Raw genomic sequence first — 24,735 nt, forward strand, 5'->3', positions numbered from 1 at the left:
CTGTCCAAAGACTCTAGTATGAAATACACAAATGAGCCATAAGCAGAGACTGAAACAGTTTGCTGCCCTTCCCTCTGGCAGAGGCTCCAGTTTGACACAAGCTCTCTAGGGCATCAGGAAATCTGTGATGCCTCAGTGAAATAATCAAGCTATGGCTTCCAGCACACTGGGAGCAGCATTTGTCATGGGGATGTGGAAGGCAGCATTGACCACTCTTGAAGTGGTGATGCCAGCCTGCAATGACGGGGAAGATGGATTGCCTGGACCACCTGCAGGTCTCTGCATTGGGCACTAGAGGCTGCTGTGCTGCAGGCAATTGCGGGTGCTTTTAACTGGGGAAAGAGCTGCAGAGCAGGTGTGGTACAGCTGGCAATCCAATTACTCTCCTGCTCTTCTCATTATTTCAGAGCCTCACCATGTTCAGGGACAACTCTAGAAGAGGAGTTAATGAAGCTTAGGGCAGCCCTACTCCTTCCAGGCTGGGCTGGAAAATAGTGGTGGGTGTTGCTAGAAAAGGGGGTTTTAAAGGAGTGAAGTGTTGCAGAAGTCTTCCAAGAGAGATGAAGGAACTGCCTGCGGCAGTGGAGGAAGACAGCATGTGCTCTGGAGATGGGAATCTCCAGAAGTGTGTGTGTGATGGCATGATGCTGGAAGAGGAGCCCTACAGCATCCATACTGAAAAAAGCTGAGACAATAACAGATGCATAGAATTGAAGGACAGACTTGGGGAACAGAGGTAAAGCACAGACTGAACTGCAGAGGACAGCTCTAAAAATTTGGTGTGGTTTTTAAGACTTAATTTTGACACTGCTTATGGGCAAAGGTAGTTCAACATCAAGAAAACAGACTCTGAAAACAAACAAGACCAATCCATTTAGTTTTAAATTTCTTGGGTTTTTTTACTCTGATTGTGGTTTGGGGGATTCTAACTCATGGTGTTGATGATAATACTGAAAAGTTAATATAACATGGAATTTAATGTGATTAGGTGTTACTGTTGAAGCACTGTAATCAGAATAAAAATGTCAGCTGTTTTTAAGAAAAAAAAAGTCCAAGAATCATTGCTTGTATTCAGTCATCTGTGACATGAAAGCAATATATTCATCCTATGCATTTTAGATAACCAGTGCATTCCTAAGAGCGGATCCCCAGTCAACCATAAATCTCCATCAAGTGCCTTGTCTACAGTATTACATAGTATTCCCTCTGGAAGAAAGCAGAAAAAAATTCCTGCAGCCCTCAAAGAAGTAAGTGCTTTATTGGTCAAAAGTAATGCCTTGTTGGTATTATATCATCAATATTAACAATGAAAAAAATAATTCCATAATTTAGCCATCTTCTCTAGACTCAAAAGTCGAAATTCACCTGTAACAGTGGTTTGGGTCTTAGTTTTATATAAGCAGGGACCTGAACTATGAAGCAGTGTATAAAATGCATAAACACTCATGAGACTGTGATTCAGAGAGATAGTCGGAATTGCAACTTCTTTCTTGCTTCCCCGTGTTTCAAGGAATTGTGATTTACCTCTGTACCAACAGTCAATGAGAAGACTCCTACACCAAATCAGCTCTTGGCTTATGAATTGGAAAGGTGGAGCTAAACTCTGCCTACCTACACTGGAGGTCTCGGGAGGAAGCAATTTTTCTTCTTAGATAGGAATGCGTGTTCTCCAGCTGTACGTGGTCCTCAGTGTTTCAGCCCTCTCTTGTCCTGTTGCATCCAATTTAAGTTCCAACCCTTAGTGACCGCAGAAACCTATCTTCCAGACCAGATAGATGGTGGCAGACAAAATCATTTTTCTTTCAGCCATCTGAGTTAATTAGCAACATTAATTTGAGATCAGGTAAGAATCTGAGTCTTTGACAGGACAGGGCTCTGGAGGTCTGTTTTAAAAAAAGCTGTACTGCGAAAACCTGGACAGATTCATACATACTCTTGGGGTTTGTTTGTTCATTTTTTTTTTCTCTCTTCAGGTTTCAGCAAATACAGAAGACTCTACAATGAGTGGCTACCTACACAGATCTAAGGGCAGTAAGAAACCATGGAAACACCTATGGTTCGTTATAAAAAATAAGGTGCTATACACATATGCTGCTAGTGAGGTAAGAGACTACATGTTTGAAATCAAATATCCAATGATAATACTGTCTTTGTAACAAAGTTGTTTATTTTTATAATCTAGAAACAAGCTATAAAATTAGATCAGCTTACAGTAATTGATCTGATTGCGATGTAGTACTGAAAAGGCCCAGTGAGCTTGGTACCATAATACGCTGATATAGCTACGCTGTTTCTGATTCCAGACGTAGCTTTGAGTACCTCTGCACTGCACACCATTGCACAGTTGTAGGTATGTTCTGAGTCAGTTGAATACATGGGGGTCTGTTTGGATGCATCACACTGGGCTAGTGGCAAAGCCAACGTTATAAAAGCATCTTGAAGTATCTTGTTCTGCAGTTCCATAAGGTATTTTGAATGCTTGGAAAATAAGCAAACTAAATCTCTTTACTTCTCCTCAAACTGTCGTCTTCAGCCTGGAGTTACTATTTAATATACAGTGCTGCAGTAGAAAAAAAAAGAAATCTAATGGCATTTGCTTTTTTATTTAGAATGTGTAGTCCTATTGCAGTGTGGAATAATCTCTAACCAATATAAGCTCTGCACATCCCAGCATGTGCTGAGGATGTAGTTTTGTTGCATCTTACAATGTTTTGCAACGTATATGGATGTATTGTAGCACTGGAAGATCCTGGGTTTTGTTTTTTTGTATTACGTGTTATAGTCTGCTAATAGCTTTCAAGAGCAAAATATCCAAAGCATCTGTTTAAAGGTATTGCTATCCCTCGCTTTCTTTCAAAATGTAAGGCCCAACCTATCCTGATGGTGTGAAGAATTACCCCACTTCACCCCCACGCCACCCCCGCTCTAGTTGTTTCCTGGTTTGTGCTCAGATTTGTTCCTGGGTTGTTCCTGCTGTAGTGCCAACCTTTATTTTAGAACTTCTGAATTATGTCCAGAACCTGTGATGTTATTTCCACCACAGCATTGGCAATAATAAAAAAAACCAAGTAGTTCTAAAAATATCTTAAATAATTATGTACAAAACAATTACTTTTGCAAAGATTTGAAAAATATTTTAGAACATTGTCTCTCTTCTGACAGCTGCAAAGGAGAATTTGGCAACTGTAAAGAAAGGCATATTAGTCTGTGACAGTCACCTGAAATCTTCTTTTGCTTGGCTTCCTCTGAGATGCCTTCCAGAGCAGCTTCAGTTTGCAGCTCGCAATCACAAAATTAACTCTTTCCTATTTTCTTTAAACTAAGCATTAGCTATCCTTATTTTTCATTTTGAATGAGCCATTGCAGGAGACGTTGTTTAGAGAGTCTCAGGGGAAGGTCCAACGTGGTCTTAGCCAGGAAGCCCCACTTACGCTACTTATATTAGTTCCAAATGATATAAAGATTAGTGGTAGAAAGACCACTTATTAGTGGTACAAAGATCTAAAACAGATTGCTCAGCCTTACTTGATTGTTTTCCAATATCAAAACTGCTGCTTTCACAGGGTACTCTTGGTTCAGTGTAGAGGCAATTGCCAAAGTCTTCACCTGATGTGTCAGTGTTTATGTACATTGTTTATTCTTTCTTTCCTGAAGCATTGCAGGACCCTGCGTAGTTACAGAACGCTGTTTTGGAATTTGCACAGGATGAAAACACTTTTTTTTTTTCTTCCAAAAATGCTGTGCATTGTATTTATTAATTAAAACACAAGAGTATAAAAAAAGGAAGTAATTGAGATGAATGAGGAAGGGGAAAGGTTGCCTTTTTAGCCAGGTTTTGAAATTAAATGAAGAGAAGGTAAAAAGATACAGCTTCTCTTGCTACTCTTTCCTGCTTGTGAACTGCTTGTGAACACTCAGCAACTTTTTTTCCCTATCCTGTTAATTTTCAGTAACAGAAAGCAAAATAAGTTTAGCCATCAAAAGTATTTGGAGTGTGACTCCAGTGTTTGAGCACATAGGTTACATCCATAGCTCCTCCTTTGAGCATACTCACTGCAGCTAATAGCATCCCATATCACTTTTAAGACATAAAAACTCACTACTAAGGTTGTTGGAGAGAGCACTGGGCTAGATGGACCTTTGGTCCGCTGCTGCGATCTTTTGATATAAGGAATCCTTGCCAGGCAGAACAACGAGGCTATACAGTGAAAAACAAGGTAGAAGTTGTCAGGGAAATAAAAAGAGGAACAGCAATGTTGAAGTCTGCGAGGTTTTGTTATTTCCTGTCCCCTGATTCATGCATGGAGACTATAAAAAGCAGCGTTTTGTGCATGACTATTTGTAACAACTTGTTTGTTGTATAATCTGTTGCAATGGTATGGTGCATGAGTAAAGTCTAAACGCATTCCTTAGTGTGTCTTACAGGCTCTAATTTTGTCTTGTTTGCTTTTTTCCCTGTAAAATAGGATGTGGCAGCATTAGAGAGCCAGCCTTTACTTGGATTCACAGTCAGTGAAGTAAAAGACGAAAACTCAGAGTCTAGAGTGTTCCATTTACTGCACAAAAACACTTTATTTTACATATTCAAAGCAGATGATCCCCATTCAGCTCAAAAGTAAGAAACTATTTGAATTAATTTCTGTTACGTTTTTCTAGAAAATGTTTCAGAAGTCATGAATGTTAATATTCACAGATAAAGCACATGTACAAAAGATGCATATTATATAATACTAAATAAAACTTTTAAATTACTTAACACAAGGTCCTGATTTCATTAGGACTTCTGAAACACTTTAAATGAAGAAGCAGACTGTCCTCTGCAAAAGAATGAATGTAGGAGAATGGAAAAATCTAAGATAAAATAAGGAATTTTTCTTTTTCCTAGCCCATTCCTCTATCCCTGGTCTGCTCAAGTGAAAATTGAATGTTACCTTTGAAGAAATCCAGAAAATGTGTTTTAAGAATTAACTGATGTGTCCCTTTTTTATTTCCAACTGTAAATTTTAGTTATTTTTAATGAATATATGGCAGTGAAAAATAAAGCAAACCCTAAAAAGTAAGGGACAGAAGTTTGAAGTGTGTGTGCAGACGTGTGTGAGCATTTAGGTGCGCTTAATATGTTCAGACCAAAAGCTTTAATTCAAAGAACACTCACACAAGCTGTTTCATTTCAAGTCCTGCTGGTGTGTCTGAGTTTGGAGTCATATTTATCAATTTATGTATTGTGTGTCTTTTATATAAATAACCTAGAAGCTTGGTCATTAATCAGTAGAAAACATTTGCTATATGAATCATGGAGTAAACTAGAAATGAGCATGGAAGCAATACATTTAAGTTATCTTACCTGTATGCCTAGCTTATCTGACTGGTTTCACTGCACTTTTCCCAAATTAATTTTACATTAATAAAAGAAATTTCATGTGCTAACTAGTCCATTATTAATACTTAAGCATTCAAATGGCTGCAGGTATAGTTTTGTGTGAATAGGGATATTCTAAAAAACAAAGTACCCAGGGCTACTGAAAATTTTGAACAGCTGAGAACGTGCTTAATTACATTTCTCTACACACAAAATCTGGAAGTCTTTATTTGATTTTTGAGGGTATTTTGTCTTGCTGATGCACACCAGTGTTTCCTTGTTAATTAAGATAGTATTCTCTTGTCTCCACTGTGTCCTCATTTGTGCTATATATAACAAAAGTAAAAAAATCCAAGGCATTCAATAGCTTTGTTTTCCTATTCAGACAATGGCTTTTGTCATCAGTAGGAAAACTTGGAATTGGACATACGCTATTTTACTGAGGCTAGGAATAACATTAAGTACGTTAAATTGCAAGCTTTCTCCTTAGGAGATTTATGCTGAACCTCCAGAATAAATGCTGCTTTGATAGCATGTTCTTTGTTCTTTCTTTTAATGCTGTTGGCCTGTTTGCATGAGTGGACACTATTTTTTCCTGTTAGGGCCAAAGAAATATCTGATATATTTGTGTAAGTGCAGTAATAAATTTTAACAGATGTTTACTTTTTGACGAGCTTTTAAATTTGTTAGTCCAATACTATGTTCAATGCTTAAGCTGTTTATGAATTTGTTGTATTTGTATCCCATTTTTAATGTATGGCAGTGGAAAATGCAGAGAGCCCTAAAAAGCAAGGGACAGAAGTTTGAGTTGCGTGTGCAGACAGACGTGAGCACTTAAGCATGCTGAATATATTCATACCAAAAGCTTAAATACAAAGAACATGGACAGAGTTACAAAGTTAAACACTCAGGGCGAGGAAGAGCCAACATCTGTGACTGACATTTAGATACCCTGTGAATACTAAGACAGGGTTGAATTTCCATGAGAAGGATAATTTTACAATCTTTGTCTCATTCAGTTCTTGTAAGATTTTCACTGAGGAAAAAAAATCATCAGTATGCGGGCCTTTTAACTTTACGTGCAGACAGTTCAGCCCTCACTCGGAAGACAGAATTACTCCATTTTTTACTGTTTTTGTCAGTGTAGCATCAGAGTGCTTCAGAAACATGAATTTTTGCAGCATCTGTGAGAACGTGAGGATGTTTATCACCCTCATAATCAAGTAGGAAGAGAAACCACAGCTATAAAGGGTAAAAGTATCTGAATATTAACTTCAAATTTCCAGTTTGAGACACCTTGGATCAGCTGTTTGGGACTTCCCCGCCCTTTGCATATACTTGTATTTTCGCAGATGTAATGTGCAGGGTATCTGTTAACACGTGATTCAGTAGTAGCACGTATTGCGTGTGTGTGAATACGGGGGAAGTTCCGTCATCGTGCAAAGGCACCGCTCCTCCACCCCAGCCCGCGTGCTCTGTGGCTTACTCCCTCAGCCCCGCTAGTCCTTCACTGATACCCTTGTGCCAGCTGCAAGAGCAGAGGGCCTGGGTTATGCAGGTGGCTACCTCAGTTTTAGTAGTGTCCTGATTCACCCCAGATCGTGTTTGCAGTGAAATAAGAGAAGGGAGCATTGGGGTTTTTTTAAAAGGTATGCCATCATCTTCTTAAACTTGGCAGAACTTTGGCATATCCTACTTTTTGAGCGTTTGATTGCCCAGCTTCACTTGTTCTTTATGTATGTAACTTCAGTATGGAAGAGGTATGGAAAAAGTTTCTATCATCTGGCCTTGTACTGATACCTAATACGTTTCTAGCAAGCATTGTATGTTTGGACTCGTTGGATAGATTTCTGGCATTTGCACTAACAGACCAACTGGTAATGGAGGTATGATGTTACTTCTCGTGTGAATCGGTAGCTAGTCACAGCAGTGCGATTTATACTTTTACTAGCAATTTCCTAATAGTGTTTAATTTTCTAATAGGTGGATAGAAGCTTTTCAAGAAGGCACCATATTATAGCAGTGTCAGCATCGTGTCTGCAAGTTTAAAGGAAAATGTCCAAGGATGGTGGCAAAACAGAGTACAGCAGCTGTTCAAGGAAACAGAATCCTGCCGTCTCAACCTACACAAAGTTGTATATTTGTCAGGATTAGGAGTTGTTGCATTTTTAGTGTAAGGTAGTATTTTTTTAAAGAACTGTGTGTATTTCTGTGTTGATACAAAATGTGTTATTTATTAAATTCCAATGTTTACTTTAATGGTCAGAATTATTTGTGAGGTCTGCAATGAGGTCCAAAGTGCCCAGGTCTTCAGAATGGCGGGTGGTTGGACAACATATTCATAAAGTTTCTGCTTTTTTAAAAAAAACCAAAACACAAAACAGATCTGTTGCAATTGTATAGTTCCTCATGATTTGTGCATAGGTCTTGAGCTGCTGATGCTCACTTTGCAATTTAGCAAGAACAGATCAGAATAGGAATTTCAAAGGTTTTGGATCTTTGTTGGCTATGTAAACTCCATGAGAAGTTGCATGATATTGCTGCTCCTTTCCTTGAATGGCAGTTGAAATCTTGCATACAAGTACATTAAAACAGTACAACAAATTCTGTATCACAGAAGCAACTGCAAAGTACAGTTCAATTATTAAAAAAGAGAAAAGGGAAAAATACTTTAAAACAGATTTTGCAATTACAGAGATAAGGCACTAGAGCTTTTACAGTACTACAAATGCCAAAGAGACTAAATGAGTTATCTTTAAACAATTGCAGGATATATTTTCTTTTATGTTTCCAGTAGTAGTTTAAAGCAGAGTGAAAAATACATTGTTGATATACAGGGAAAAGATGAAATATTTGTTTCAAAACTTTGTGTCAAATGAGTTCTGTACGCAGTATGAAACACTGTATAAACTATTGTTCAAAGAACGTTAAACAAATGTATGCACACCCCACCCCAAAATCTTAAACTATTGTATTTTTAAATATTATGTTTAAACTGGAATTGCCATACCAAGAAAACCCAGCTTTTTTACTGCAGATAGCATTGAAATGTATACCATTCTTTGAAATACCTTTTGTTTACACTATGATTTGTTCTGTTCGACACTTTAAAATGCAATTCAGTTTTAGGTGTTTGGGTTTGTTTTTTTTTTTCTTTAAGAAAATTGTCAGTATACCTCATTAGGAAATACTTACTGATGATTCTGGTGCATTTATTCTATTTAACTTTTGAAAATCTGTTAACACTGTAATAGCATAAAAGGAACTAGAACTATGAAAAGAAGCCATTTTTATGTCAAATGCGATGCATGTGTAGTCAGTTAATTTTACTGTTTGAAACACTTCTCAGTAGTCCTCTGAATCAAGCTAGTTGTGGTAACAGAATTAAGAGCAATTCACTTTTAATTAATAGTTTGAACCCATGTTACTAGCTATTCTATGGCCTCACAAAGGGAAGAGAATAGATAATAGAATAGTTAGTAGTCATCACAGAAAGGCCAAGAATGAAAATGCAAACCGAAATTCTCTTGTTCCCTCAAATACCTCAAGATCAGGTCTAAGATAGTAACATAGCTCAGAAGAACACTGATTTTCCAGAGCTTCTGCTAAGGTAGTAGCAGGCTTGGAAGCCTAATGCTTAATATTAAGTATACAAGTAATTTCATTGACTTCAAGCATTTCAGTAGAGTACCTTTCTGAATCAGGGACTTAAGGCTGTAGATCTGGTTTCCCTCATGAACGCTAGAGATTTGACCAGATAGTGTTTGAAATTCAGTGGGAGTCTGATCAAAGCCTTTATTCTCTTTTTATTTTAATACAAATGTGATAAATGAATATTTTTCTCTTGATACATATAAAGGGCTTTTACTTAATTTTCAAAACCAGCTGCTGACTGAAGCCATGTAAGCTATTAGCACATCTCTTCAGGGTGATTTCTGACATGGTTTTTACTGTATCCAAACCAAAACTGATACCAATGTAACACAGATATGATGTGGCCCTTCCAGTTGAGATTTTCAAAGGGAAGAGCTGCTTAATGTTTTTATAGGGACTGCACACCAACTAAGATGGGAAACCATGAACTGGCAAATGAATCAGAAATTTGGTTAGGAGCAAGCTAACTTAATTTATGGTTTGATATTGATCTCCCTGCTGCAAAGCAGAGCAATATAAATTGCTGTCATTAACCTGCACATCAGTCTTGCTTTAAAATTCGTACTATGTTTTGCCCTTACAAACAGAAAACAAAGTCAAATACGTACTGAATAAGATGCCCAAGTTCTGCCTCGTGTGGCGTCAAACTACCTCTCAAGGATTCGGTGCAGAGCGAGAAAACAGTATAAAATGTTGTGTGAAAGTCAGGGGACTTCTTCCAGAAGCAGCTGATCAATCAAAAAATCTCTCTGTGACAGAAATAGATTGGAACAGAGCCTTAAAAACAATAATACACATCTTGCAGTCTAATTCTGTGTGAAATAGATGGTCTTTGTAAACATGTTTGAATATTTCTTTTCCTCTTTCTCCAGCACTGGTGCTTTGTGTCATCAGAAGAACCCACAACATAGGCATCTTCATAACATTTTCAGATGGTTGCTTTTCAAACTTGCCCTATTTCTCTAGCTCACCTCCCATTTTGATTCATTACCATCAAAAATAAAGTATTCACTTCTTGATTTGGCTAAACACTAAAACAAGACCAGAAGTTTTTAAACACCTGGCTACCTCTTCTTATAAGAATCTATAGTTAATAATTAATTTAAGATTGATTAGTAGAATACGAGACAAACATTAGCATTGAATATTAGTTCTAGCGTCTTTATTCTTGAATAAATGAAAGGTTTTAGGATCCTGAATTCTCTTTAACTTAAAACTATTTTTTGTGCCCAAAGGACTTTATACAAATGCATAGTTGAGCAGCTATGGAACACATTTTAATAAATATTTTTTGTGTGTGGAAACTTGATTACTCGATTATGTATATTGCATCATAACAGAAAGAGATGTTTGGAAAGACACATTCAATGCATTTGTTTGCCATAACTGCTGTCCCCTGTATTCACCATCCAAATAGGCTTTTATTTGGAGCAGTCCTAAATTGTATTGTCTAAATGAAAGAATAGAATCTTTATTTTGTAAATGAAAACAGTTTAAAGGTGTTGTAAATATTCCTGTGGATATGTATCATTTTTGTATAAATAAACTTGGATTAGTTGACTCTGCATCCTTTTTTAAAAAATATTTTCAGGTTTTTATGTATTGTGTAATTCGTGTATTCATTGATTTTCAAATGGCAGAATTTGCTGTCATTAACCTGCACATCGGTCTTGCTTTAAAATTTGTATTATGTTTTGCCCTTAAAAACAGAAAACGGCCTGAGAAGGTAGGCTGTGTGCACAGACTGACACTGCTGCTGGATCTGACCACCCGAAACGTTAGTTTTAAGTGAACTGTCTTGCTCATGTCAGCCAAGACACTACACACTCTCGCTACCAAAACTGGTGTCTTTGCTACAAAAATTATTTCCAGCTTCCTGCCCTCCTGTCTTTCCTGAGCTGCCTCTTGCTGTCTAGTTCTTCACTTTCTGTTCCCTCTTCCCCAGCCCCCAAACTAAAAGCCCAAGCCTTCACGCGTTCATGACGTTTGTTTTCTGTAGAGCTCTTCCACAACCAGGTGCAGAGCCTGTGCTGGAATGCGGCTTGCAGCCAAAAAATTGCTCCTGAGCAATGGGTGTAGGACACCAAGCAGCGGGGTTTTATCTCCTGGAGCCACCACCTGCCAGGCCTGGGGCACGCCGGCCCTTCCGAGCTTCACCAGCCCAGGAATGAATGGGGCTCCCTAGGCCCGCGTGCCGTAACGCAGCGTGATTTACAGGCCTGTGAGCAGAAGCTGCAGCTGCAGCGGCAGCTGACCGGGATACATCAATGCCCAGAGAAAGCACCTCATCAATGCAATATTCCTGGACATCTATCGGTGGAGTTAGGACAGTTCCAGGAGGCAGGGCGAGAGGGCCATTCGCTCCGTCTCCTGGTGAATAGACGTACCCACGGCAAAGAAAGCATCCTAAGAAACCATCATTCTAAAGAATTAAGGGAGTTACGCCTATGTGAAGGTCAAATGAAGGGTGTTACGTTAATAAATCTTTTTGCAAAATCCAGGTCTGCTGTATCTATTAAAGCATGCCTGAATCACAGTTTCTGTTGGCATAGGTATTTGATCAGGGCCTGTGAGGGAGACATTTTTCTGTCAGGTCAGTTACGCTGCCTCCTTGTGCTTCTCTGACAGATGGTTGGAAGCCGTTTTTTGATAACCTGCAGTAACGGCATAAAGGGTTTTGCTTCCCTGCCTGTTTCCGATAGGGATGCGTCTCTTGTAATCCTGGCTGACGCAGCGACACGGACGTGCCTTTGTCATACAGATCAAGCACGAATTGGGTCACTTGCTAAGAAAAAAAATCAAAACATGTTTTACTGGTTACAGTGACATTTCTGCTCTATTGAGGGTATCAGAATACTTGTCTGAAATAAGCTTTGGTGCGAATTCTTTGGTATTTGTTAAATTAAACTGCAATAAGCTCCTTCATTTAGAAAGGGGATGTGCAGCTCAGGCTAGTTTGGGAAATGACAGGTACTGTAAATTGAGAGCGCTGTAACGTTTGACACTTTCAGGAAATGCTTAGCAAGTTAATTGTGGTAATTTGAAAATTTTTCATAAGGTTCATTTGCATTTGGCTTTTGGGAATGTGTTTGATCAAAAAGCAAAATACGATGCTTGCAAGTACTGACAACTAGTGATCTTGAGCTTGGGTAGTGAGTGCAGCTGTGGGACCGTGGGTGGGAAGAAAAGCAGTAAAGGAATTGGCAAGAAAAGAGCGTGAATGATTTTATTAATATTAACACATAAATTGCTTGTATTCTTTGGGGTTTTTTCATATCTCTGCTTCTCAGATGTTGACGCTTATGTCATCTGATTCAGTAGAAATTGCATAAATTGGTCTAAATGAATTTCAGATAATGAAATTGTGCACACAGCCCCGGTGGCCTAAATGATCTTAAAGTTCCTGCTGATCTCCAACCACAGCTATACAATCTTCGTTGAACAGATGGAAGAGGAGGGGAAAAAAGGGACATATAGAAAGTATAAAACTCTTACTTAAAATCAAGGTCACCAAAATAATAACCATAAACTAAGTAACTGACTAACACAACTTTGGTCCAAACGAATGTCGAGATGTTGCCGGAACAGCAGTAAGTTGTTCCTTTGGCACTTCTTCGAAAGTCCTACTCCAGCCGGGAGCGCACTCATTAGCAGCCAGGCTCCCCGTCGTCTTTCCAAACCCTGTTCAGAGCAGCGTTGACATTTAAAGAAGCAATTTGCTGCTGCCATGCTGGTGGAGAAAGAGCTCCTGCAAACACCGCTGGCTGAACTGCTGCAGTAACTGCGAGGGCAGCTCACAGCGTGATGAAGCGGTCGATGTCTTCATCACGTTGCACGTTTCAAACCCGATCTGCAGGTCTCATCTATGTACTGGCCTCAGAGGGAAGACCCCACCAAGCTACCCAAAGCCAAAAGCAAACGCTTTACGCCTGTGATGTTGAAAGCTGGCACGCTCCCGTTCCCTTGCAGAGAAGGGCAGCGGGGACTTGGGAGGCTCGAGGTCTCCTCTCGATGGGCACGATAACGCCCGTTAGAACGACTCGGGGCAGAGCCCCGTCTCTCCACCCCTGAGGGAGCCCGGCCTCAGGCGCCCCCTCCCCAGGAGCGCTTTGCTCGGGGCCCGGCCCGCCGCCACCTGCCCGCGGCACCTCGGCTCTCGCCGCTCCCCACGGCGCCCCGCGCTCTGTGCCCGGCGGCGGCGGCGGCTCCGGCTCCCGGCAGCGCGGACAAAGGGCCGCCCACAGCCGCCGCGGCGGCGCAGGCCGCAGCACTGCCGCTACCCCGCCGCCGGGCGCCGTTAACGGCCGCCGGAAGGATGGGAACGGTGAGGCGGGCGCGAGAGCGGCGCCCGGAGCCCCGCCCCGCGCGGACCCCTCCCCGGCGGGCCCCCCGCCCTCCCCGCGAGGCGGCCGGGCGCGAGCGCAGGCGCATGCGCAGCCGCCGCGGCGGGGAGGGGAGGGGAGGGGCGGGGCCGCGCCGAGCGGAGCCGAGCCGAGGGGGCGGGGTCGCGAACTCTGACCTCCGGGAGCCGCAGCCGCCGCCGACAAATAAGCCCACCGGAGAGGCCGCCGGGCCCGCCAGGTGAGCGACTCCCCCGGCACCGGAGGCGGCCTGGTGGCGGCGGCGGCCGCGCGCTAACGGTGCGGGCCCGCGCGGCCGCCGGCCTCCGCGGAGCGTGGCGCGGGGCGCCGCCCGGCCCGTCCCCTCCCCTCCCGCCTCAGGCCTCGGCGCGTCCCGCGGGCGGCCCCGCGCCCCCCGACCTTTCACCTACAGGAACCGCTTGCGCCTCCCGCCGCCCCGCATCCGGGCGGCCTCGGCTGCCGCTTCCCGCCGGCGCGGCGGGCCCCGGCCCCTCCTGCCGGGGAGGGGAGCCGCGGGGGGAGGCGGCGGCGGCGGGCGATGCCACCCTCGTGCTGGGCTCCGGCCCCCCCGCCCCGGCCCCGCGCAGCCATTTTGTGCGGGGCGCCGCTCGGCGGCCCCGCTGGCCGCGGCGGAGGGCGAGCCCGGGCGCTGCCTCGCCGCCCCTTCCCTTCCCCTTCGCCGCAGCCCCGCGAAGCCCCCGGGGAGGCTGCTGGGGGCGGACGGGCCCGGGCGCCGGCCTCCGGGCTTCTTCCTACCGGCGGCCGCCTGCGCGGCCTCAGCTCTCCCGGGGGGCGGTGACCGAGCCCCCCCGGCCCCCCCCGCAGCCCTGTGCCTGCTGGTACCCTCTCCCCACCGGTTCGCTCTTCTCAGATATCTCTGGCGGCTGCCTGGGTTTACGCGGGTGAAGGTGGTATGTCCTGTGTAACACCCGGTATTATTTCTGTTGGGGCAGATGACCCTCTCGCTGTTCCTTATTTTGTCTCGTTGGGTGGGGTTTTTCTTTGAAGCTGCGGAGTTTGTGGGTTCTTTCTTTTCTCAGTGCTGCAATATATTGTCTTAAAGGCAAAAAGCACAGCCCTGTATCACAGGGTACACTTATATTTGCATATTGTGGAGGGAAGAGAGGAGATGGCATGTGTTGTGCAAAATAAACTTATGCAACAAGAAAAAAAAAAAACGTCTTTTGATACTGGTTTTACTGCAAGACAAGTGCGTGGACGTGATTCTTGAAGAACTGAGTTGGGCATTCTTCATATGTGAAATCTCTGATCTGGAGCTACGCTGGTACCATCATCAGCAAGGTAGACTTGGGAAAGTGGTATAGTAGGAAGAGCTGCATCCACACCTATTATAGAAAAATAAGATGGCAAAAAATTAAAATAGTTTTCTGTAGGACAGCTTCCTGGTTTTGGAATCAGCATTATATAAGTAGAAATATGGCAGGGGGAGGCAAAACATCACATTACTGTACTGGATGAGGCAGTGTTCACTTGGTGACTCTTTCTTTTGCAGTTTCTAATTTTGGATGGCTTTTTCTGTAACGGCATTTCTACCTGAAAATAACTCTATAAATATTCACCCCACATTAGTCCACAATAGCCACTTGTGACATGAGATGTCCTAGTCCAACAGCGCAGTTAGCCCACAGCTTGCTCATTGCCATACAACTTTTCTCAGGGACAGTTGTTTGAGGGAAGTCTTAAGGTCTGCAAAATGTTCTTCTGTCTGTAGCTCTTTCTCCAGAAACATTGTAGACCCTCTCTTATCACAGGACTAACTATTTTCGTGTGATGGTGGTCAGCTGTGTGTGTGCGTAGGCAGGGTAATGCAAGGAACATAACTGACATCACCTGGTGGGGTGTGCAGTCCTCAGCTGCTTCTGCGGTGCATGCAGGCTGCTCTAGCTGGATGATGAGACATCACTTGCTAAGTCTGTTATATTCTGCAACAACAGATCAAGATGCTTATTACAGAGAAGAGCTCACAGTAGATAAATTGCCTAGCTTTAACTTTTCCCCTCGACTCTTATTAATATTTCTGTTTTTCTTGCTGGTTGTGTTTTCTTGTGAAATGTTGTCTTGAAGGGAACAAATTTGGTGGGAGTTCTCATATCTTTAAGAATAGCCATAGCCCAGGCTAGATTGTGGGATAGGAGGGGATATTGTGTTTTGGTTTTTGGTTTTTTTGTTTGTTTGTTTGTTTGTTTTTGTTTTTGTTTTTTTTTAAAGTCTAACTTGATATTTCTGGTGAAGTTTCTTAACCTCTGAAGACAAAGCCCTAAGCAACATGTGTGACTCTGAAGCTGACGTTGCTTTAGGGGAAAAGGGGTTGGACCAGATGGCCTCCAGACATACCTTTCAACATGAATTATTTCATGATTGTATTGTGTTATTAAAGGGGGGGGAAGCACGGGGAACCAAATGAAACAAAAATCCACTGATACTGTAGCATGCAGTTAAATAGTTCACATGTAAAATATAGTTACAGAATGCTTAAAGCTAATGTGCTAGTCCAGTGAAAACTGGCTTTCATCTGTGATGTGAAATCTAAATATTTACACTGGTAAGATTAGTTTTCTTGTTCCCTATACACTGCAGATACTCAGTTTTCATTTTGATTTATTGTGTGCTCATTGTATTATGCAATTAAAGTTTGCGCAGGCAGTGAAATTGCTGGAGTGTCCTTACAGTTTGTGAAGGAAAGCAGTCTCCCTAAAGAAGGTAACCTGTGTGTAATGTCTAGGTCAAAAAACCCTGAAAAACCCCCAGCACCCCTTGCTTAAAGTATGGAGCTTAACTGTGTATAAGGAATAGAGTGGTGTGAAATCTTTAGCTTGTACATGTTTGTTCTGCTGGTGGACAAAGTGGATCTGAGCTGGCAGTGCTGCAGCTGGCAGAGGCTATGTGGGCCTTTCCTGCTTCAGCAGCCATCCTGGCTTAAGCGGTTTTAATAGTAAGCTTTGCTAACCTGAGTTATTTTGGTTGATACAGGTCAGGGTGCTCTCATGTGAATATCTGCTTTCGCAGACCCGTGGGGGTATTAACAGCCACTGTGAGGAAGCGGTAAGCAGCTGGGCTGGGTGCGGGGGCTGCAAGCTCTGCCTGGCACAGCTGCCTGTGTATGCTTTTCTGTTACGCACAGGCATGCAACCCAACAGTGACTCTCAGGGAAAACTAAACAATACCTAAGTTACTTTCTGGTAAACTTTTTACTTTTTTTTTTTTTTCCCTCAGTGCTGTTTGAAGCTGCTTTTAGCACTTTAAACTTGTGCCTGTACGTTATTGGTATACAGTAAGCTGCTGCGAAACAGAATTTGATCAGTGTGAGGAATGATGGATAAAATGCAAAGGTGCGGTTAAGCAAATTCTTACTCTGGTGTATGCAGACCTGTCCATATTTTCACCCTTCAGTCAGCAGCTTTTGATTCCAGAGATTACTGTGTTAGTACGCACCAAACTCTTAAAGCAATAAAGGATTTATCTTCCGAAGAATCAAACCCTTACTTTCCAGTTCTCTGAGATTCAAAGGTTGCTTGTGCTGTCTGAGTGAGTCCCATGTATCTTATGATACAGTGCTGTAGATTTTGTAAGGAAGTATGTTCCTTCCTCAAAATAATGGTCTAAGAACTGCCTTTCTGTATCAATATTTAGATTAGTTTTGTTGGTTTGGCCAGGCCTTCTTTGAAATGCTGTTCAAATTTGTTTAACTTAAATTACTTTTGTTCAACTTGATAGTAAGAGGCTGGACTAAGCGAAGTATTTGACTGCCTTTGTAGGAAGTTAAACTAGTACTTGAAAGACATAAACCATCAAAAAGCTAAAGCCAAAACCTCTACTATTGTTGTATTAGCTATAATTAATGGTTATTCCAAATAAGTTGAGGTTGCTGTTTATAGCTTAGCAGTAAGTTTGTGGTGTGAAAACTGCCCCATTTGTTTTGGTAATACGTTTCCTTTGAATTATTAGCAGGACAGTGTAAGTGTCAACGTGACTAACGCTTTCACTCTTGACTGACTTAATCTGAATATTTTTTCCAGAGTGTTTTACATACATATTTATGGGAACTAAAAACAAAACACACAACCTCTAACGAAATCTAATCCTGGGGAATTGATAAAGCAAAAAAACAGGGAAGAGGCAGGTGATGATATTTATAAAGGGATATTTTTATCTGAAACAATGCCAGCACTGATTTACGGGAAGGGTGTGTTTTAAACTCAGGGTTTTTTTCTGAAGGAAGTTTCTGTGGATATGAACATGTGCAAGTTGTAAGAGGGAGAGTTACTGGCAGTACTATTGAATAGGTTTGATAGTCCCTTCCATAGTGTACTTTCATGTATCAGCTACCTCGTCTGTGACTGTGGTTCGGTGAATGCTCCGAGCAGTCATGTCACACCACACCTATATGGGCAATTGGGTGTTGTACATAAGCTGGTGTAACAGTATGGGCTTTTTCCAAAATAAATGATCTTATTTCTGCTTCTACCTGCTTTTCTTGTGTTACGTTATAGCAATTGTTAGCTGCAGGGCGGGTAAAATCAGAAGATGAGTTTACCTTAGAGCTATACAACCACGAGGTTAAATGCAGAGGGGGACAAAGCTGCCAGCCAGGATCGGGGCTATCCCTCTTCGTGAAATGCTGTAATTATACCATAGTGGATGTAATGCCTCTCTGTGTTTGGAAAGAAGGGTTTGCACTCGCTATGCTGTGTTAGAGTAATCTTTGTGTGCCAGGCAGGAGAATGGACCTGGCTGAACCTAATCCAGCGAAGGGGGAAGTCTTCAGTCGGATGAACTTCCCGGTCTGGTTCATTGCGCAGCTTCAGCTCTGGTACAGTGAACCAGTTTGGTTTTTTTTTTTTTTCTTCCTGCACCAGTGCAGGATTTTGCAAGGAGATGCAGGCTATGGCTGGCATTACACAGGGCAGCTTGACCCGATTAAATGGCTGTCTCCTTACCTAGCTCTAGCATGTAGCCAGCGCTCATGTGAGTGGACCCAGCTTGCAGACAGCCGCCTTGCCTTTCCTCCTCCTTCCTTTCCCCCATTGTTTGTGGGGCTGGTGAGCTGAATCAGCTCTGTAGCTATTCCAGCAGGTTCTAGAGATGACATGATAAAAGCTACAGGAGCCCAGGGCTAAAAGTGAGACTGTCCCTTTGGTGGCCCAAACTCTAAGAATGACTTGGCAGTCTCCTGAAAATTTATCCTGTCAATTCTGTTTTCTCACATCTCCTCCTGCTGTAGCACTCACTTAAATGAAAAAGCAGTGAGAACAATGATTCTAAATTAATTGTACAGACATGCCTGCAAATGCATCTCTTTCTCTATTGCTGTGTGCCTTTTAATTATTCCCTTAGGCTTTTACAAGCATCTCATCTTCCCTTGCTTGCCTGCAGGATTAGTTGCTTTGGTTTCCTGTGGTTATCTCTTATACATGTACTCTCTAAATCTTGATGTCATGCAAATTTAATAAACAGTATCTAACTGGATGTCAAGAGTCACATAAATATTCCTTAGTTCATTGATAAAGAGAATGTTACTCCTTTAAGTCTGCCAACTGTTCTACCATCTTGAGCAATATGGCTTATAGAATGATAATCCAAGAATAGCTCATTTAGCTTCCCATGTTCACTGAGCTTTTCTTGTATGAAGCATTGAGCAGAGTAGCATCATTTGTTTCACAAATGTGTTTGGATTCCTCGGCTTAATTTATTATCTATAAAACATTGCAGAATACTGTTCTGAAGTATAAAGAGGTCTTAGTGCTTAAAACAAGTAACAAAACCCCCTAACTCTGGCACTTTCAATCATAGAGGGATTGTTAAGTGCTTTCCATTTTATGTGTAGGTATTTATTAAACAAGTTTGGCACAGGTTATGCTGAATTCTTAATTAGTACATGATGAGTTTGAGAATGGAAATGAGGACTGGCTTCCATTTTAAGGTACAGAGCAGCTGTAAGCCCAGTGTGATGACCTGAGTTAAAATAGCGTATCCTTAGTTCATTTTCTGAGATCTGTTGAAATCATTTACTACTGAAGCAGTATGACTATAGAGAGAGATTAAGACAGTTTCTTGTAAGAGGGAATACTTTTCCAGTTAGCTTTTCATTGTATGAACCTTTCGAGCTTTCCTAAAAAGTCATGTTGACCTTCTTTTATTTGTCTTTACTGTGATACAAGAACAGAAAGTTAAGTTCACAGTAACTTCTGCAGTCATAACTAGTTAATGTGCCTGTACCTCAAAAGTATCTAGAAAGTTCTTATGTAACTTCATTAGTTTAAATATGTCTGATCTTCTACAGGTGGATTTAATCTCGGAAAGACCCCTGTATTAACACACATTCCATACACATACATAGTAATTACCAGAATCATTATGCATTCCATACATACACAGAGTCAAACTAGTTTGACAGTGCCAGCAGGGTAAGTTAAACTACTCAAATTTTACAAGCATTGTTTTTGCACCAATAAAACTACACTGGCCAGGGTTATGACTTTTTTTAAAAGTAAACTGAAGATCTCTGGGGTGGACAGAATTTTCTTGTGTTGTATCTTCGTACCAATGTGGTTTGTTCTTACTCATTTAAAGGCTGTTAAATCAGAATCAAGGTACTTGATAGTGGGGCAGCTATACCAACAGTGCAGTGCAGTGTAGTAGAACAAGAGATGTTACCATTTATATCAAATGGAGAGTCCAAACATGAAAAAATATTCTTCCTGCTACTGCTTTTAAAGTCCTTAGTCTACACTGGTATAATATTTTGAAATACTATTAGTAGGAATTTGCTACTAGGGTAATTAAAGCTGTATAACTTTTGTCCCTGGAGAAGGGTGTGAGTTAAACATGGATGTCTTCTGGGTATAACTGTACTAGTGGAGAGGTTAGTGCTTCTGATTACCGACCCTCAAATCTGCTGGCTGTTCTCATGGGAATGTTTCCTAACCCATTTCAGTTGAAGTAAGCCAAAAACAATTTAAAAAGTAAGTCTTTCCTAAGTTATTTTGACTAAAGCATTGGGAAAACTTTGGCACATAAAAACTGAGGAAGAAGTAAAGAAGAGTGGTTGAATTAGTGCAAGCTAATGAAAGTTTTCCACTGACACGGTGGTTCATGGAGTGCTTATCTAAAGTAGCAATGGAAAACCATTGGCAATGATGCCAGGTTCAATACCAACAAGTTTGGGCTAACACTGATGATAGTGATGTATTTAAAAATAACTCTGACTCCTCCTGCCAAGAAGGCTCACTAATTTACTTACCAGGGGCATAAACTCACAATATTTACATAGGATTTACATACAGAAAGAGATTCTGATTACATTTCATTTGAGTCTGAAGATTGAAGAGAGGTGCAATAAATGCATTGTAAGTCATACAGAGGAGTCTAATGCTTGTCTTTTGTCAAAATGCCTGCTTTTAGGTGCTTCTTCTAATAAATTGAGTTGGAGGATTGAGATTTTGAAAAGAAGAGGTCGATATATATTTCTGTCTCTCTGTGAGTTAGTTTCTTTTTCAAAGGTTTTTGAAAGAGCTTTTTTATTTATGTGGGAAGTAATGCTGTCAGGCACTCAAGAAATAACTTTGAAAACAAATGCAGTGATTATACTTGTAAAGCAGGTTTAATCAGTATAAATACAGACGCTAATATTTGTGTTACTCTGTACCTAGAGCAACAGAAGAGGAGCCTTACTCTGTTGGGTATTTTCTAAGAAAGTGATTTTTTTTTCCTCGCCCCAGAAATTTACCACTAATGAGAAAATACACAAACAGATCATCACAGAGTGAGGGAATGCAAGGGTGTAAAAGTAGAATATATTGGACAGTTGGAGAGGCAGTGATCTAATCGTGTTGACAGTCTAAATGTTATCAGTTTTGACATTGTCAGCAACACATCTCCTTTAAGACAAACTGAAGGAAGGTTATGTATTTGTTTTGTAGAGTTTTAGAAAGAGTGCTTCCAGTCTTAATGGCAGATCTGCAAGAAGTTGTAGAAGGAAGTAAGAGCTTAAGCAGTAAACAGTATCATTAGCTAAATGGTCATGGGACAAAGCATTATCACTTCATTTTTCAGAACCTTCATGGTAAAAGTAAAGGCAAAGATCTTAAGTCTGATGTGAAAAAGGGAAACCAGTAGAGCAATTAATTATAGCTGCTATAAGCAGCTATAGACTCACTGGTTGAAACAGTGAGTGAAGAAAATAATTTTTGCAAGAGTATTCAAAGTGATATATGAATGAGATAAAATTTAATTGGGCAATGTTTGCAAACAACTTAATGCTTCATGTATTGGCAGGAGCCTTGGCTCTCCTCCTTCCCCCTCTTGGAGTAATAATATAACTGTAATATTACAGTTCTTTTAATTGTGGGACATTATAAAGAAGATCTAACAGTATGTGCAATTTTTTCATGTTGTGTTCTCATCTCATAGAATTCCAGCTCTTACCCTTTCACTGTTTTAGATAACTTTAGAAAAGAAATATTAATGTGATTAGCAGTCTTTAACTAGCATCTGGATAAAGTTTCGGTTATCTTGATTTGTCTCATTCCCTTTGAAAGGAGAGCAAAGCATTCTCAAGGAAGAAACCATCAATTATTTGACTCAGTCTACTTCTTTCCTGTGGTAGCAATAAAAAACATTTCTCCTATGTTGCCTGATGTGTGCTTTGAAGGTGTGTGGCATGGTTTGGACAAGTGTGGAAAAAAGCATTTCTGATATCAGGAAGATTCCCATTAGATGAGAACACCTTGAAGATTAATTCCAGTTATTGAAGATCAAAACTCAGACTGTGGCGACAGTTATTTAAATATTTTTCTTTACTGGGAAATGGAGGTTTGTTCTGAAGTGTTTAAGGAATATTGCCCATTTCAGGTAGCTCCGAGTTTAGAATATATTCATCATTTCACGTGAAACAATTCAGCTTTTGGGAATGCTGGCTGGAGTAACTCAGGGAAAGAAGCTTTTAAAAACATGAAAAATGTGCTAAATCTGTAAGTTTACATAATAGAAGAAAAAAAAAAACTAAAGCATTTTTTCCACTTAATTCTTTGCAGGGATTTCTAAAGAGTGATTAAGCATACCTGATGTGAAGACTAACTTAGATACCTTAGTTAAGCAAAAGGTGAACTACGAAACTTCCTGCATCTGTCCAAAAGTTAGCTTAGAATTTGTTGATAGCCAGTTCTCCTTGACCTGTCCTGCCCTCTCGTCTCCAGTGTCAAGATGCACGGCCTAACAGGTAGCTGCTGCTCAAAGAGGCAGCCTTGCTGCTTCGCACAGCTGGAAGTGGTGCTTGTCTGACTCCACAGTGAGCCGCGTCAGGCAGCTGGACGGGCTGAAAACAAAGCGTACAGCTCACGGTGCAGCTGAAATTAATTATGAGCTCGCCACCACCAACGATGGAAAGGGAGGTTTGCTTCCTCCTTCATCTTCCTTTTTTTTTCCTCCCTCCCTTGACTTCTAACATGTTCTCCCTTTTGTCTGTAGGAGAATGAATCTAACTGCAAAGTAAATTAGTCCAGTGTGCTTACCTAGCAGATGTTTGGTACATTTCTGATCGGTTAGTTTTCTGTCTTTTTAATGAGTCGAATTGTCCTAGTGTGTGGTCAACACCACCACGCCGGGTCAGGGTCAGCAGGACCTCCTCCCCAGCGGTGAGCTGTAATTCTGTTCAAAGTACCTTTGAAACTATGCCCTGACTCTACAAATAAGAAAGAGGTTTCTGCCAGTTCAGTTCCTTGAACTGCCTCCTCAGGGCACTGTGTGTATACCAATGCCAGCACAAGAGATGAAATAATAAAGCAAAATGGGGAATGGGATAGGAATGCCTGTTTCAGCTAGCTATTTCAGTAGTTGAGCTGTGGTGTGAAATGCTGCCTGAAAGTTTTATCATTTAAACATTGAGGTTGGTGAGTTTTTTCACCATTATATATGCTCTTCAGAGTAAAGTCACGTGGTTTATTGGAGGTGATTTAAGTTGAGGCATTTCAGTACAGAGTACCATTGTTACAAATAATTGAATTTGTCAGTTAGTGCCCATGTGTTTAGGGATCACTATGTTAAATGAAGCAACAACACATAAAAGAACCTATACTGGATGTTTATGTGAGTGAAATGAAATCGCAAGTGTCAAAATATAAAATATCGTGCAATTAATCTGTAAATTCTTATCAATAATACTCTTTAATTTCACATTATAAAAATAAATCGAAAACAAAAGGGATGAATCCTGTCAAATGTATCACTTTTTCATTGTATGTAATTACAAGTCACACCAGTTACAAGGGATGTGTTTGCAATGCGTGAAGCTGTGCACCAACATGAGCCATAGCCTCACTTATGCCATGTCAGGTAAATGAAGGAGGAACCTGATTTTCATTAGCCTTTATTTTAGGATGTCGTTGAGCATGGTATTTGCAAGTGTCAGAGACACTAATCACTTATAATTTTTTTTTTCCTTGAAGTCCATGGAAATTCTGTCTCCTCAGGCCAAAATTAAGATTACACGCTACTTCAGGAGCTCTGATATGTAATCACGGACATCAGTGCAACTCCTGACAGTTAGCACTCCTAGCTGTCATCCCACCTATAATATACAGGTGGCCAAGGTGCTGTTGAGCCAGTTGCTGAGCATTACTGTTTACCGCATGGCATTTTAACACAAACAGTAAAGACAAATTTCAGAATAACGCACTGCTCTTTGGTGATTCAGCAACCCGTTCAGAAGCAGCTCACCCACATATACGCTTCGAGTGAGAAGATGAGATGGAGGATTAATTCAGTAGGGCGTTCCAAGCTATGCTGCCTCTGCGTATAAGAGCTGTTAAAGTCTGACCAGTGTTCCAGGCTGGTCACTTGCTTCCGAGAATTCGAATCAGTGCTTGACTCACTGGTAAGAGCAGTAGTGAAACTGAGATACTGACTGCCAAGGAGTATTAATCTGCTGGTTGTTCTTGTGTACACAAAGGAGTTTCACCTGCTGAAGTGAAGTTAGCCTAAGATCATATCCTCATAATCAGTATACCTTCATAGATCAGGCCTGATGTACATCAGTGTTAAGAAGGCTGTGTGTCAAGAAAATCCCCAGAGGGATACATTGTCATTTATCCATTTTAAACAGTCTTAGTTTAGTTTTGTTTAAAGGCTTGTTTCACTACAGAAGTTTAGAAATACAATGTTGCAACCGTTTAAATGCACCAGTACATTTTATGCCTGTAATAGGAGTGTTTCTAACCTAACTCTGAGCTTTTAAACTTAACAATTCGCGAGTCAAAGCAATTAAAGTTTCACAGCTTCTCCATAAATGGGTTTATCAACATTTATAACTCAAGAACTTTACACCTCTGCAGTATATCCTCAAAA

The 24,735-nt window shown here is 41.1% G+C and overlaps 2 protein-coding genes across 5 annotated transcripts in view; both read left to right on the top strand.

Moving 5' to 3' along the window:
• Positions 1–10,561, top strand: part of FGD6 (FYVE, RhoGEF and PH domain containing 6) — a 77,418-nt gene extending 66,857 nt beyond the window's left edge. Inside the window, exons 18-21 of the mRNA XM_082310555.1 lie at positions 1,120–1,247; positions 1,974–2,102; positions 4,467–4,615; positions 7,343–10,561. Of these exons, the coding sequence (XP_082166681.1) occupies positions 1,120–1,247; positions 1,974–2,102; positions 4,467–4,615; positions 7,343–7,379 (443 nt within the window). The 3' untranslated portion in view covers positions 7,380–10,561. The remainder of the gene's footprint in view (positions 1–1,119; positions 1,248–1,973; positions 2,103–4,466; positions 4,616–7,342) is intronic.
• Positions 10,562–13,503: 2,942 nt separating this feature from the next.
• The window catches only part of NR2C1 (nuclear receptor subfamily 2 group C member 1), a 60,112-nt gene continuing 48,880 nt past the window's right edge, over positions 13,504–24,735 (top strand). For 2 of the 4 annotated variants that reach the window (XM_082310348.1, XM_082310352.1), the window contains exon 1: positions 13,533–13,594. The gene's annotated coding sequence lies outside the window, so the exon portion shown is untranslated. Of the gene's footprint in view, positions 13,595–14,454; positions 14,677–24,735 lie in introns of those variants that run through there. The other 2 variants (XM_082310350.1, XM_082310351.1) reach the window with 2 other exon arrangements.

This window comes from Platalea leucorodia (genome assembly GCF_965183815.1).
Source record: "Platalea leucorodia genome assembly, chromosome: 4".
NCBI lineage: Eukaryota > Metazoa > Chordata > Aves > Pelecaniformes > Threskiornithidae > Platalea > Platalea leucorodia.